Raw genomic sequence first — 15,036 nt, forward strand, 5'->3', positions numbered from 1 at the left:
TGCTCATCTCATATCTTCTCATGCATCTCGGCATCAGTTTACCGAAAACGAACATGCACGTCGCTCGCGAGTGTCCACCGAGCGCTTTCACCCCCGCACGCCCCATACAGTTTAGTGCGGGGTAAACTCGGCTCTGGCCTCAACTCCCGACGTGCAGCATGTGGGGTCTTCGAGCACATCCCCACGCCCCATAACCACAGCGACGACGATGTTTGCCGCGCAGCCTAGCCGGGACGATGTTTCCGATCGGCACAGATGCGAGAGCGATGGTGTAGTAAGGCATACCACGCTTGTGTGACGGCGTATCGTAGCTTCCTTCCTACAAACCTACGGATTGCTTCTTGTAAACACCTTAGATCTCAATTCTGGTGAAGCACGACACACAAAATCGACATGTCGAAACCCGTAGCCATTGTGACAGGCGCCGGCTCCGGCATCGGCGAAGCAGTCGCAACCCACCTCTACAGCAAAGGCTTCAAAGTTGTCGTCGCAGATCTCAATCCCTCGTCCGGCGAGCGCGTAGCCAGTGCCCTTGGACCTGACGCCATATTCCATCAAGTCGACGTCTCATCCTACAAATCGCAAGCACAGCTGTTCAAACGCGCGTATGAATGGGGCGGCAACCGTCTGGACTTCTGCCATGCCAATGCAGGTATCGATGACCGACAGAACATCTTTGAGGATATGGAGAAGGAGGAGCTGGATGAGGACGGCTTGGTTAAGAAGCTGAATACGAAGACTATGGAGGTCAATCTTGAGGCCGTCATCCAGGGACTGTGGCTGTTCAAGTATTATGTCAGGAGAAGTAAAGAGGCAGGTGGAGGGAAGGGCAAGTTTGTTGCTACGAGCAGTGCAGCAGGGTTATAGTAAGTCGTTTTCCCCACACTTCTCAGTGCTCGAAGAGACTCAAGAGACTAACGAGACCATCAGCGCCATGACACAATGCCCCCAATACACCGCCAGCAAATACGGCGTGATCGGTCTATGCCGCGGCTCGGGCCCTGTATTCGTCAAAGAAGGCATCACCGTCAACGCAATCTGCCCTGCCTTCATCCCCACAAATCTCTGTCCACCAGAAGTCGCGGCGCGCTGGCCCAAAGAGCACATCACACCTTTGTCGACAGTGAACAAGGCCATGGACGCTTTCCTCGCAGACGATAACTTGACAGGCCAGGCGGTGGAGTTATCACAGGAGAATATCTACTTTAGACAACAGGTTGACTATCCGAATGAGAGTCAGCGGTGGATTGGCCTGGAGAGTGATAAGATCTGGGATGTGGGGTACAAGGAGCCCCCGAAGAGGGCGGGATACTAGCAATAGTCTTGTTTCAATTGAAGCTTCAACTTTTGGTAGGCTCGACCTTTTAGATCCGGCACAATCTCTCCTTTACCAACTCGGCCATGACACATTATGATCTTGATTATCCATCAATACGACAACGTAACGATGATCAAGATCATCATGTGTCATGGCCGAGTTGATAAATAAGGAACTTGTCTTATAACTATCATCTCTCCAAACAGCAAACTAAACACGTCAATAATGGAGTCCTTCCCTTTCTGCCTTCTCGCTCTCCTCCCTCATGACCTTGGCATGCGCTTCACTCCTCGGCCTGATATCGCATTCAAACGGCTCTGGTACACTCATAAACCCTGGCTCCATCTTCGTATTGACTTCCACCTCCCCTCCATCTTTCCCTTTCTTCTTGTTGAGGTTGAACCCCCAAAGTACGCGCGATACGTTGATGAAGAGCGAGCGCTCGGCGACATGGACACCAGGACATCCACGCCGCCCCGCGCCATAGGTGAAGTGATCGCGCTCTAAAGGATTGGGACTGTTCATGTAGTGTGCCGCAGATGCGGTGTGGTTTAGATAGCGAGATGGATCGAAAGCCGTGGGGTTAGACCAGAGCGTTGGATCGTTGTGTATCGCCCTACAATGAGAATTAGCCAAACAGCACTCAGTAAGACGACGGGGAAGGGTAAGAAGCGTACCACCAGTTCAGCACAACAACACTTCCCTTGGGAATAAACCACCCCTCATACCAATCATCCTCACTACTCGCATGTGGCATGCCAAACTTATTCACCGGCCTCCACCTCAACACCTCCTTAATCACACTCCTCACATACGGCAGCTTCTCCTCATCCTCCCACGTTGGCAGTCTATCCCGCCCAACCACCCGATCCAACTCTTCCTGCGCCCTCTTCTGCGCTCCCGGAAACAGTGCCATACAAAGCACAAAGTTGTTCAGCGTCGACCCGGTAGTTTCAGACCCCGCTTCAATAAGCCCACCGCACGTATACGCCGCAGCCAAATCGTCGATCCCCGATTTCTCAGGCCCGTTCAGATAGAACGTTTTCGTGAAGCAGTCTTTCGCGACACCAGCATCTGTGTCTTTTTTGAGCTTGTTCCACAGATCGAGGTACACTTTGCTGTCTTGTTCACACAGCTTTTGCCCATGTGCTCTCCAGTTACCGAACAGCCATTGTGGGAGTGAGGCTAGCGCGGGAAAGGAATCAATAGCCCACGCGCCGGGTGCGGTGTTTACAGTAAAACGGTCGATGGCGCCGTAGATACGTTTTATGAGCGGGTGATCCCAGCTGGGTATGCGGTAGCCGTATGTGACTTGCATGATGACGCTCGCGGAGTAGCGGCGGTTGATGGACATGAAGTCAGCAGGGTCGCGCATTAGTTGTTGCAGCAGGACTTTGCTTTCAAAGTCTTGCACCGGTTGATAGTTCGTGCTTGCTGTTAAATTGAGGAGCGCATGGCTGTGCTTGCGGATACTGCGCCACCTGGGCCCGTATTGCATGAAGAGTTGGCGGCGGCCCGCTGATAAAACGTCCTGAGCCATGGGGGCTGGGGCGCGGGAAGAGTAGATGTTGGATTTCTTGTCCATGAGGTCTTTTACGGCTTGCGGTGAGGAGAGCCAGATGTAGTCTGTTCCGCCGATCTTGGTGTGGAACACATGGCCGTACTGCTTGCGCCAGGCGATGGCTTTCTCGCGGACGGCTTCGGTGTCTGCCAGTTCGAAAAGGGATCCGACGAATGGGTGGCCCTTGGGACCTGGTGGGAGATGTCGACGTCTTCGGTCCTGCAGTCAGATTTAGCGATGATACGAGACGGGTTATCTCATGGACTCTGTTACTTTGATGGCGTTGGGTACGACAATGAAGTATATAGTCAAGAGAAGAAGTAATGGTGTTGTGGCAATCAGCCCAAGTTTAACGATAAAAGACGATTGCGATGTCGTCTGGACAATGTCGAGGATAGCCATTTAGGTATTTGCTGTAGCAACGTAGAGAAAATCGGTAACCACTTGAAAGCCCACCCCGAAGCACCTAGACAGTAACTTGTAATGTGACTTTTCTGTTAATATAACCTTTAGCTTCAGACTTTCCAAACTTTAACGTTCCTGTTCGTGAGGATGCATAGTTCCAAGAATTGGGGTATACCTAGGTAATTCGTGGACCCTGCAGCTTCCCCGCAACATGGGCCCCACAAGCCGCTGTACCCCAGGATTCTACAATAGGATGCTAGTGAGACCGGGTCGGCATTGGGGATGAGCGAAAGGTTGTGAACAACCAAATATGCCTGGACGGTAAAAGGTGTTCAAGGCAAAACGATTCGAAAGCCGCAACACCCAACACCCCATCCTCACCATGTCGTTAGAACGCGACGCCTCCGGCCGAACATTCATCCACCACCCTTCCGGTCAACGAACCCACTACATCCTGAATGACTTTACCGACCCATGGAAATCGAGAGAAACAATCTTGATACAACACGGTTTCGGGCGCCACGCCGCCTTCTGGTACCACTGGATCCCCGTTCTATCTCGCAAATACCGTGTCATACGACGGGACTTGCGAGGCCATGGACACTCCAGTTACCCGAAAGATTCGGAAGTGTATGATTACTCTCTAGAGACGATCCTAGGAGAAATGGTTGATACGCTTGATCAACTTGATGTCGAGAGAGTGCATTTCCTCGGCGAATCGACAGGGGGCATTCTGGGCGAGATATTCGCGGCGAAACACCCAGAGAGGCTGCTGAGCTTGACTGTTTGCTCTACACCGACTTATCTACCTCCAGTGGCTTTGCGGCTATTCGCTTTCGGTAGGAAGGATTGGCCGACGGCGTGCAGGGAGCTTGGGTCGCGGGGTTGGGCAGAGGAGTTGTCGCGCATTCCGGGGACTATCCCTGTGACGGATCCGCAGTATCTTCCGTGGTATTTAGAACAGATTGCTGTTAGTGACGGTGAGGGATTGGGCCAATACGCAGAGTTTCTGTCGACGTTGGATGCGAGACCGTGGTTGGAGAGGATAAAAGTGCCGACGTTGATTCTGTCACCGACACAGAGTGCTGCCGTGAGAGTCGAAGACATGAAAGCTTTAAGGGAGAAGATCGAAGGAAGCAAGCTCGTGCTTGTCGAGGGCCCTGGACATGAGATATATGTCACTCAAGCGGAGCAGTGTCAGCAGGCGTTTCTGGGATTCCTGGAGAATCTGGACAGGGATATCACTGAAGGATAAATTAACCTAAATAGTAATGGGTGTTTTACATTATGGATTGCTGCATGTATTATGCGCAAAACGTACTCGCTGGTATCGCTGTGGACCATTTTAACGGCTCAAAAAAAGAACGACCGCCCAATGTCTGCATCAAACGCCGTCAATGCAAGTGTGGGTGGGTTTTACCATCATGCTCCTAATGCGCCGCTATGCAATAATCATAAAACATGTGAAGCCAAAAACGTGAATGCTCGGTGCGAAGTGTAGAATGCACCGGGGTCGGTGGTGTGAAGTGTGGCAGATCATGCGTCCTGTCGCTCTCGTTCTCGTCGTTCATTCATATCCAGGGCCATCTTCTTGCTAAACTCGTAACAACTGATCATGATGGCGCATGCCGGTGCGATCTTGAGACATCGGGCAGCCCAACCCTTGAACAAACCTGGCATGCCTTGCTCGCGGTAGATGTGCATCAGGAATCGTGGCATGGATTGGTCTTCTGGCCGTGTCGAGTTCGCAATGTCTTTAGCGGTCTCGCCCATGTGCCGCGCGACTTGTTGTCTTGTCTTTCCGACGTCGAATGGGGTGGTGACAAAGGCCGCGACTGCTCCTGACGTAGCACCAGCGATGAAGCTATCGACTAGTGTGTCTCTGTGGTTTTCCTGACTTCGAGATCTGCTTCTTCGTCGTACCCTCTCCTCACCACGGCCCATCCGGAACTCGAAACCATCGTTTCTTGCCTCTCTCCGTCCTCGTTGGTCGGTCAGAACATTTCTTGTGGCTTCATAACCCCACCAGTAGAAGGCCGAGAAGGGTACGTCGCGCCAGAGGGTCAATGTGAGGCCCCGCCATAGACTGAAGACTCCTTGGTTGCCGACCATGTCTTTCAGTCCGTCCATTGTGTCTCGAAAGTGGCCGGCGGCGGTGGCAGTGGAGTTCGCTGCCTGCATTCGCGTTCGGAATATCTCGATCGGGCCTACCGCTATCGCAGCAAGTATCCGCGCAGTCGCTCCTGCCACTAATGGTATGTACGCATCGGATACGGTTTGTCGTAGGGGCGAAGCTTGCGCTGTCCGCAGCCAATCGTATCCGGCGAAGTAGATGACGTTTGCAGGTACAGCCATGACCAGGGTTGGTGACAGTCCTCTCCAGAGTGTTCGCGGTCCCTCGTTCTGTGCAATCTTGCGTAGGCCATCCCATGTGCTGTTTATTGTTTTCCGTTCGACCTCCTCTACCGCACAACTCAAATCGGCAGGGTTGATGGGTGCCATGGTAGGCCCCGCCACACAGAAGGGTGCCTTGTTGTTCATCCAGAAGACTTCTCTACAGCACGACGATATGCCGAGGTTCGGAGGCAGATCGCGGAATTGAGTGAGTGTGGCGCCATTGTACCCGCGTGGCCGTGGCGCTGTGCTCGGGACAGTTTCTTGTGATTGTAATCGTACGCGGACGACGTCGAGGGGTGTGACTGGTGGGCGTTAGTATCGACTTCCATGATGCGAGTACCCAGATGTGCAGAGTTCAGACGGGATAAGAACAACGCAGTCGAAAAGACATGTGTTGAAGAAATGTACAGATATGGCATACCGAGTAACGACGTGAGGACACTGCCAGACACAGCCGACAGCATCTTTTGTCCGAGCGACACATCGCCCACACCGCTCGGGTCCGCTTCCTCGGCTCGCTGGGTGGCCGTGGCCATGGTGCCGGTGGTCGGGATGGCAGCGGAACGGCGTGTTACCTCTCGGCGGTGAGGGTGGTGGTGGCAGAGGGCTGGATGGGCAAAAAGGGCGTACTGGGCATTGTTTTCTGGGGTGATAGGCAGGCACAAGTGGTGACGAAGGCGACGGGAAGCTTTGACGCAAGGACTTAATTATCGGAAGGAACTACGCACTTTTGGCGCGTCATTCCCGCGCCGCCCACGTTGCGCCCCCGCCGAGTGATTGGACCGCCGGCCGAAAGTCAGAGGAAAGGGCGCTGGCTTATCAGATGGCGCATGGGTCGGGGCTAGATCATGCATCGAGTGGCGCCCTTCATCGCCTCGCCGTGGCTTCACAGGCCCCTTCATGCACGCCTAATCGCTGTGAACGGAACATTGTCCTGAGTCACACTCCGTTGTATCATGTATTCTTACTAAAAGCCTGCTGCTAGCCTCTGCATTGTACCCTGCACGCCCTATTGCCATCGACACCTGCGACTTCGGACATACCGCATCTAACCGACAAGTACTACCGATCTTGGCCAAGTTTGTTACCATGGACCAGAAGGACGTTCCCACCAACACCGAGGCCGAGCTTGAGTCTTTCCGCCAGAAATGGAGAGAGGAAGTCACTGCCCGGGCCAAGGGTAAGGCGCCTGCATCGTCGGCATCCGCGAAGCCCACCGCTACTTCCTCATCCACCGGCAAACCTCATCCAAGCAAAAGCAACGCGCAGGATGCTCAACATCACACTCGTGCTCGAAGTTTGAGCCTAGAAGGTGGTGACGAAGTCAACTCATACACGTACCACAATCTGGGCGAGAAGCAACATGGCCGGAGACTTGATGAGACCAGTGCCCGGACCGCTGCCGCTATTGCTGAGGAGGCAGAACCAACATCGGCATTAGAACACTATGAGAAAGCCGTAGAGAAAGAGAGTCAAGGTAGTCTGGGTGATAGCGTCGATCTATACAGAAAGGCGTTTAAGCTCGACTCAGGAGTCCAAGAGACCTACAAGGCAAAGTACTTTCCGCCCTCATACTTCAAGAAACTCAAGGCTGCACAAGCGGCAAGTGCAGCGGCTTCATCAGCTGCTCCGAAACCCCGGGATCCTAACCCATCCAATGCCTCCGCGACAGTGCCTAATACCGCCCACCACTCCCTACATGGCCTCTCGCCCTCGTATCAAAACCTCATCAGCGAATACGCCAGCACCTCCATTCTCGGTGAACTACCGCCAACGGAATTCAGTCCCGCGCCACCAAGTCCTATCTCTAAAATCCCGGAGGAAATTATCGTTGAGATACTGGAGCAACTCGCCGTACAAGACATAGCATCATTTGCCCGTCTAGCCCAAGTATGCAAACGCCTCGCCTACCTCGTAACCACCGAAGACCGCGTCTGGAAACGACTAGCTATCGGGCCCGAATATGGCTTCGCATCCATGCACTACAGCTGGTCATGCGAAGTAGGCGGGAAACCACTTGAGGAAGACCAAACTGGCGGAATAACCCTAGGCACCGCCAACCTCGACCTCTCCGACAGCGAAGAACAAGAACCTGAGTCTGAACCACTCTCTCCAGCACTTCTGACCCAACTTCTCGTGCCAACTCCCTACCCCACCTACCGCGTGCTCTTCCGTCAACGCCCGCGCATCCGCTTCAACGGCTGCTACATCAGCACAGTAAACTACACGCGCCCAGGCCAAGCCGAGCCCACAACCTCCTCCTGGAACTCACCCATCCACATCGTAACCTACTTCCGATACCTACGCTTCCTCCGCGATGGCACGTGTATCTCGCTACTTACCACGACTGAGCCCGCAGACGTAGTGCCATATCTCTACACCGAACACATCCGTAAGAACCATCACAACCTACCCAGCGCGCCGATGAAAGACGCCGTGCTGGGCCGCTGGCGTATGAGTGGACCTGAACCGGGTAGTGGAGAACAAGAGGGCACGGTCCATATTGAGAAACCGGGAGCGACGCCAAAGTACATGTACAAGATGGCGCTTAATTTTGGTAATGCGGGCAGAGGGGCTAAGAATAACAAACTGGTTTGGCAAGGGTACTGGAGCTATAATCGGTTGACGGATGATTGGGCCGAGTTTGGGCTGAAGAACGATCGTGCGTTTTACTTTAGTAGGGTTAAGAGTTATGGAATGAGTTGGGATGAGAGGGGGATCAAGGAGTAGGCGTCAAAGATGCAGAGTTGAACGTTAGCAATGAAGGACTGCCAATAACGGTCGCTGAATGGGCAAATAGTTGTTAGAAGTCCATGAACGTGCACAGACGTGTGAACGTGATGTTGTTCAATTCTTCCTTTTCGCATTATTCATAGACAGCTGTCTCTACGACGTGGCGTAGCATTAGCGTGTCCGTGTTGTGGTATACACCCCTTCTCTTGTCTCTGTGTCTTTACCGTCTGGGCATGCCGCGGCCACGTCCCCTTCCGCCGAGTGCCCTTTGGGCGGCGCCTGGTGGTAGCGGCCTGTTGGGTGCCTGTGGTTGCTGTGACTCCTGGTTCTCTGCTTATTGTTAGCACTTGCTGATTACACGACATGGTTTCACATACTGATTGTCTCGTCAACGCTCAAGATGAGGCAGGCCGCCTCTGTCGCCGCCTGCAGAGCGTTGACCTTGACCAGACTAGGCTCCCACACGAACTTCTCCATGTTGTTTGCTATGCTCTCAGTTGTGAAGTCGACACCGGCCCAGATGTTGCCCTTCTTGTGCTCTACGCGAAGGCGGTTGAGGATGTCCGTCGCGTCGACACCGGCGTTGTCGCACAGTTGCCTAGGAATGACCTCGAGTGCCTTCGCGAACGCCTTGATGATGGGTTGCTGCTTGTGCGGGATGTTACTGTCGGCGTAGTTGTGTAGGTATGATGAGATCTCCATCTCGACGGCGCCACCTCCGGCAACAATGTTCCTGTTCTTGATCGCACGCTTGACGATCATGATCGCGTCGTGTAAGCTTCGCTCGACCTCGGCGATGAACTGCTCTGCGCCACCACGGAGCACCAATGTGCAAGTCTTGGCCTCTGGGCAGCCCTGGAAGAAGTTGAAACGCTCGCCACCGATCTGTCGCTCGTCGAAGGATTCGCAGGTTCCGAGATGCTTACTCTGGATGTCGGAGCAAGTAGACTGGAGGCTCGCGCCCGTTGCCCGGCAGACACGGTCGAGGTCGTCTGCGGCAACTCGTCCGGCACAGAAGATGTCTCGGTCTGCAAAGTACTGTGTCGCCAAATCGCCGATGGGGAGCTTGCTCAGAACAACCTTGGCACCCGTCTTGTATAGCGCTTCCATCTTGTTGTAGATGATCTGCCACTCTGCGTCGACGATCGCCTGGTATTCCGAGACCTGCTCCACCCGTACCTCAGCGTTGTCCTTCTCACTCTTGAGCTCGAGTTCGACGTTCAGGCAGACGATCTTGGGCTGCTTGAAGGTCTTCGGTTGCTGCTCGAAACCGGCGTATGAGAAGGTCTTCTTGAATGCGACACCGTTCACGAACAGTGAGTCCTGGAGAGCACCACCAGTGATCTTCTTTACTCCGATGAGCTTCTCGTTCAACTCGTCCTGGTCGAGCGAAAGTACGGCGTCCACGACCATCTTTGTGAAGAAGTCGGCGTTCCTGTGAATGAGCTTACTGCTCATGGCGGTCGCGGCGAGCTTCTGGAGGGTATCCCGCTGGTTGCCCTCGGCGGTGTCCACAGCAATCTCCATGATCTTGTTGACAGCAAGATGCGACGCTCTCCGCAGACCCTTCATGATGGTCTGGCTGCTGACTCCCTGCTCGACAAAGTCCTTGATCTCCTTCAGTATCTCTCCGGCGATGACGACAACGGACGTGGTACCGTCGCCCACTTCGGCATCTTGCGATCGTGCGATATCGGTGAGGACGCGGGCGGCGGGGTGGACGATGTCGAGAAGCTGCATGCAGTCAGTATTAGTGTATATGATAAGATTTTGTGGCATAATCTACCTTCATGACGGTGGCGCCGTCGTTGGTGATTGTCTGCCTGCCATTCTCGTCCACCATGAGCAGATCACCGCCATACGGACCTAGGGTGCCCTTGATCGTGGCCTGCACAGCGAGGCAGGCGTTGATGTTTGATATTACCTGCCCGCGACCCTGTGACTGATCGGTACCTGAGGCTGTAAGCTACGTGTGTATCAAAAAGTGTCGAGGCACCTACCCTCCCGCAACACCACAATGGTCGGTGTTTGACCGCCGAACGACATGCTGGCTGATGGTGCGAACACAAAAACTTGGGTTCAGGTCGTGGAAGCTTTGGAACTCGAACAAAGCTGGCGGTGTAATGTGAGGGGTATGCGCAGCCGTATGTTTCCAACTTGTCTGCGGGGAACGCGTTCCCGTGAATTTTCCATTTCCAGGGCACGTCCGTCTCGTTGCCAAGGCCGTCCGTGCCCTTGTTGACAACCTTCTTCCGACCTTCTCTCAACCTTCCATGCGTTGTGCCACAGTACGCCATCGCATAACCCCCAAACCTCCAGCCTGCATTCCCCGTCGTCGCAGCATCCATACGATCAATCCCGTGCTGCGTAGTGACTTTGACACGGCACATGTGACTTCGTGACCGCTTCGTCTCATAGGGTGAACCTATCGCAGGACTTGCCATTAGCCCCGATCGCATCCACAGACTCTCTCCCGTAAGCGCCCATTCTACGAGCATGCCGGCCAAGACATCTGCCAAGAAGGTCAGGTCATCCCGTACTTGTGGTCTTTAGTGGCACTGACGTGTGTATAGATGGCGCCCACACCCAAGCCAACGGAGGATATCCGCCTACGTCGTCTGGACCGTCGTTCTAAGGAGAGTGTAGAGAAGCAAATATCGCTAGCCGAGACCATATCGCCTTTGGATACATATCCACCATTACTGCGCATTCCATCTGAGATCCGGAGAGAGATCTTCCGGTACGTCTTACCATCGTCAAACAAACGCTTCATTCTGTACACCGACTGCGACTCTCGATCCATCAACAGAAAATGGAACAAGAACTGCCGCCCGCATCCAGATAGACATTTGACTCTGGACATTCTGCGAACGAACCGCCTGATCTATCACGAATGCCTACAAATCATCTACTCAGAGAACCAGTTCCATTTCTATGCATTTAATTATCTACCTGTTCTCGACTTCATACGCCATCTCAGTCCTGAAGCGAAGAACCAAGTCCGCAATGTGCGGCTTACGCCTTTGACGGATAAGCAGGATGATCCGCCGGCGTCGCACGATGTCTTCTGTACCGTCATGCATGACTCTCTTCCTGGACTCAGCCAACTACAGGCAGATCCCGTTGTCTTCTTCTAGGAGGACGGCTAGCCTTTCCTTCAATTTCAGTTCTCCACCTGTCCAATCATCGCATCTAGGTACATAGGCGAATCTACGAGGATGTGACCTTGCGTATAAGGCATACATGAGACATTCGATCATTGTATGGCAGCCTTTTTGTCTCCAACGTATGGCACGATCAAAACTATTCGATGATGCTGACCACTCTAGACTTCCTGTGACCCCAATTACTGATCACGCTGGAGATCAGTCACCCGGGTCCAAATCTCAAGCTTAGATGGCCTCGTTATTGATGACTGGACAGCTCAGCCGGCATGGCTGCCGTGCCAGTGAGCCTTTTCGACCTGGAATGCTCTTCAATGATCGCCAGGAGATCTTGATGTTCCGAATCAGAGGCAATGTCATAAGGGCTCTTGCCCTCTGCATTCGCTTGAAACGGATTTGCTCCTCTCTCGCATAAGAAGGATGTTACTGTGGCTCGAAGATCCAGATCCCATTTGTAGGCGCCTGTCCAGAAAGAAACAGCTTGGTGCAGCACGGTTCCCCCGGATGTCGTCATCGGTGCATTGATATCCCATCCGCGATTGAGCAAGACATCCATGACTGCGATGATTCGGCTTGGAACGAGGTGCTTGTCGGCGTCCGACGTGGTCTTGATCAGCCATGAGCGACTCATAAGCTGTCCGGCCAAGGTCGACCAGGTGTCCGGCTCGGCTGGCACCGCTCCATTGGCAGTGAGCAAGTCGACCATGGCCACTTGTCGAGCGCCTACAGCGAAGTTGAGCGGCGTTAGAGTTGTTGAGTAGCCAAAAGGAACTTCGTTGACGCTGAACCCCGCTTGGATCAGGGTCCTCGCCATAACCACTTCTCCCAGCAGCGCGGCGAAGTGTAGCGCGGTGACTCGCTCTGGACGGCCCCGTTTACGCACACTCGAGCGCCAGAACCCCTTCCTCTTGTTAAGGATAGCTGTCAACGCTCCATGATCTCCATCGCAAACAGCCTCTTCGGTCCGATCCCTTGGTTGGCATCCGACTTTACCAAGGATCTCTTTGCGAGATAAGGGCTTTCCCTCGGATGTCGCCATATGCCTGGGTTCATCCGAGCTCGGAACCACTGGTTCTGCTTTTCTCGGGCTAGGAGAGTAGCCCTGTGTCCGACTTCCATCCTCTGACGGCCTCCATTCCACTCTGTTTGATGCAAAAGGTTGCGATCTTCCCATCGGAGGGCTGGAATCCACCAGAGTCATGTTCTCGGATATAACACTTCGAGGCGCTTTCCAAGGCCGAGCAGCCAGTACCATGGACACAGATGCTGAGTCGCTCCCAGTAGGTTCTGGCGAGGCTTCCAAGCTTGTTTCGGAGAGTCTGCTGCGAGGTCGCTCTCCTATCGCATCGGTCTCGGAGGGTCTCGCACGCGAGAGAAGCGAAGAAAACTCAAGGTGCTCTACACTCGTTTGCAGCGATTCTTCGACTGCCTTCAATGAGGCTTCTCGGTTTGCCTCCGGTATCATGGCAAGGCAGGATTTCGCAAGCGCACGGTTATTGAGCAAGACGTAAATGTGAGCCATAAGAGCCAAGGACTCCAAAGACGAAGCATGCCGTTTTCCCAGTAATCGTCGTCTTGCTTGTAAGGCCTTCTCGCATTCGGCTCGTGCACGGTCGAGTTGCCTCATTCGGACATATAACTGAGACAGCAAGTGCGTCGCGTTGTGAATGCATTCACGTTGCTGATCAGAGTCTGCTGGCTGGTTGACAAATCCGATCAGAGCTTTTGCCGCATCTACAGGTTCCTGGACGTGGTAGGCGCAGACTGCAAGCCTGTAGAAGAGGCTGAACACGTCACAGAATGCGCGTTGGCGCGTTGACAGCCCTTGCAATATTCTGAGTGCTTCTTGGAGTAGAGAGTCCGCCTCGTCCCAACTTCCGGAATCGAAGGCTTGCGAGCCTGTGCTCAAGGCCGCTTTCGCGAAGTCGGTATCCAGATCATCGTCCGAGTCGGATGTCTCACGCTCTTGTACACCTTGAAGCGGAGCCGCACCTCGCAAGACACTGAGAGCTCTCCTAGGGCTCTTTGTTGGCACCGACTCCTTTCGATCTTCTCGTATTGCTTGGATAGCCTTCATCCATGGCAGACGATCGCTATCGCTAGAGACCTTGGGTGAAGCCTGAGCTACAATGTCTTCCCGTGGGTTGGCTTCCGGAGTATACATTCCTTTCACGATAACCTCTTGCGCATATTGCATCAACGTAGCCTCCGTATGAGAGTACCGCCATGGCGGACCGACCTGGGATGATCGTTGTAGCTTCTTAACCATTTGTTGAAGCTTCATGACGTCAGCTGCAGGACGTCGTTCGGCTTGTATAGGCGCAATATAGGAGAGGACCCTGGGAAACGATTCAGCGGCTGAAAACAATTTTGGTGCAAGGAAGGACCTACGCCTGAATCAGAAGTAACGTAGTTCTCAGATTGTCGCTGTGTCTGTGTACAGCGGCTCCCATTTCTTCAATCTGCTCCTTATTGTTGTGCAGCTGGACAAGGCGTTGCGGCTGGAACACAACGCTGGCCTCTTCGGCCTCTTCCATCCTGACAGCGCTGACGAATGAGTTCAGGCTATCTATAGTCTGACTTGCATCCTCGACCTGAGTTGCCAGGCAACTCCACATTCTGCCATCTCCATCGTAGGGTGGAGGGGAACCTGTCTTGGTCTTGCTTGCGACTTCTGCCAGTTTGAGGTGAATCTGGTAACACTCATTCCCAAGCGACTTCACCTCCCCCACAAGATTGTCAAGGGATGCATCGCAATGTTTCGCGTCCAGGTTGAGTTCGGAAAGAGATACAAACAACGCCCAAGCCGTTTTGTTCAGAACCGAAACCGCGGAAGATGCATCCGCCGGTGTGGTTGCAACTCTCTCCATCGCAGATGGTCGATATTTGCATTGCGATGGGTGTGAGGCCCAGGAGAAATCAAATTGCTGGCTGCGCAGACGCTATGCTATGCAGTGTGACGTGAAAAGTACCGATAGCTACACAGGTCGTGGCTTACGCCATGAAGCAGTGGATCATGCGGTGAGCCTGACCGGGAGAACTACTCAACGCTGGAGTACACAGCGACGCCAATCTGGAACTTTGCCGTCCAATAGACACATGGAAGAAATATTGAAAGTCTATACCATTGGGGCCGGCGGGGTTACTGGTTTCGCAATGCCCTTGCTTGTGCACTTCGACCAAGGGCCGAACACAAGTATCCCTATTGGTCGATGCGCGCCATGATACGCCTGTCACATATCTCTCACGAAGGGCTTTGCGAATGTGATGGAAAGAGGCGTAGACGTACGAGCAAGATGATGGGGCCGAAACATATCCCAATGCGTCCATTTTGACCTCCGCACCTCATTCCGAGCACATGGACCTTCCAGCTTACTGGGCTGATACGTGTTGCGACTCGCAGTGGTACTTCGCATGTCTTGGCTCTATCTCCGCAGTGGGCGGGGCTATCTCTGTGG

The 15,036-nt window shown here is 53.7% G+C and overlaps 8 protein-coding genes across 8 annotated transcripts; 4 read left to right on the forward strand and 4 right to left on the reverse strand.

The window, feature by feature from the left end:
- Positions 1-393: 393 nt before the first annotated feature.
- Positions 394-1,315, forward strand: J4E78_002578 (uncharacterized protein; the record flags this gene model as incomplete). Its single annotated transcript, XM_049363224.1, has 2 exons — positions 394-866; positions 931-1,315. The coding sequence occupies 2 exons, from the start codon at positions 394-396 to the stop codon at positions 1,313-1,315; spliced, it is 858 nt and encodes a 285-aa protein (XP_049225816.1).
- A 222-nt stretch (positions 1,316-1,537) lies between these two features.
- On the reverse strand, positions 1,538-3,281 carry J4E78_002579 (uncharacterized protein; the record flags this gene model as incomplete). The annotated part of the gene is made up of 3 exons (XM_049363225.1): positions 1,538-1,934; positions 1,996-3,098; positions 3,153-3,281. 3 exons carry the CDS (start codon positions 3,279-3,281, stop codon positions 1,538-1,540), a joined length of 1,629 nt encoding a protein of 542 aa, XP_049225817.1.
- A 385-nt stretch (positions 3,282-3,666) lies between these two features.
- Positions 3,667-4,539, forward strand: J4E78_002580 (uncharacterized protein; the record flags this gene model as incomplete). Its single annotated transcript, XM_049363226.1, has 1 exon — positions 3,667-4,539. The coding sequence occupies one exon, from the start codon at positions 3,667-3,669 to the stop codon at positions 4,537-4,539; it is 873 nt and encodes a 290-aa protein (XP_049225818.1).
- Positions 4,540-4,820: 281 nt separating this feature from the next.
- On the reverse strand, positions 4,821-6,217 carry J4E78_002581 (uncharacterized protein; the record flags this gene model as incomplete). The annotated part of the gene is made up of 2 exons (XM_049363227.1): positions 4,821-5,983; positions 6,103-6,217. 2 exons carry the CDS (start codon positions 6,215-6,217, stop codon positions 4,821-4,823), a joined length of 1,278 nt encoding a protein of 425 aa, XP_049225819.1.
- A 553-nt stretch (positions 6,218-6,770) lies between these two features.
- J4E78_002582 (uncharacterized protein) lies at positions 6,771-8,411 on the forward strand (the record flags this gene model as incomplete). Its single annotated transcript, XM_049363228.1, has 1 exon — positions 6,771-8,411. The coding sequence occupies one exon, from the start codon at positions 6,771-6,773 to the stop codon at positions 8,409-8,411; it is 1,641 nt and encodes a 546-aa protein (XP_049225820.1).
- A 223-nt stretch (positions 8,412-8,634) lies between these two features.
- Positions 8,635-10,460, reverse strand: CCT7 (T-complex protein 1 subunit eta; the record flags this gene model as incomplete). The annotated part of the gene is made up of 4 exons (XM_049363229.1): positions 8,635-8,744; positions 8,792-10,148; positions 10,201-10,367; positions 10,415-10,460. The coding sequence occupies 4 exons, from the start codon at positions 10,458-10,460 to the stop codon at positions 8,635-8,637; spliced, it is 1,680 nt and encodes a 559-aa protein (XP_049225821.1).
- Positions 10,461-10,910: 450 nt separating this feature from the next.
- On the forward strand, positions 10,911-11,551 carry J4E78_002584 (uncharacterized protein; the record flags this gene model as incomplete). The annotated part of the gene is made up of 2 exons (XM_049363230.1): positions 10,911-10,937; positions 10,988-11,551. The coding sequence occupies 2 exons, from the start codon at positions 10,911-10,913 to the stop codon at positions 11,549-11,551; spliced, it is 591 nt and encodes a 196-aa protein (XP_049225822.1).
- Positions 11,552-11,819: 268 nt separating this feature from the next.
- Positions 11,820-13,862, reverse strand: J4E78_002585 (uncharacterized protein; the record flags this gene model as incomplete). Its single annotated transcript, XM_049363231.1, has 1 exon — positions 11,820-13,862. One exon carries the CDS (start codon positions 13,860-13,862, stop codon positions 11,820-11,822), a length of 2,043 nt encoding a protein of 680 aa, XP_049225823.1.
- Positions 13,863-15,036: the final 1,174 nt, after the last annotated feature.

The sequence above is a fragment of the Alternaria triticimaculans genome (genome assembly GCF_023758025.1).
Source record: "Alternaria triticimaculans strain BMP 0046 chromosome Unknown scaffold_2, whole genome shotgun sequence".
NCBI lineage: Eukaryota > Fungi > Ascomycota > Dothideomycetes > Pleosporales > Pleosporaceae > Alternaria > Alternaria triticimaculans.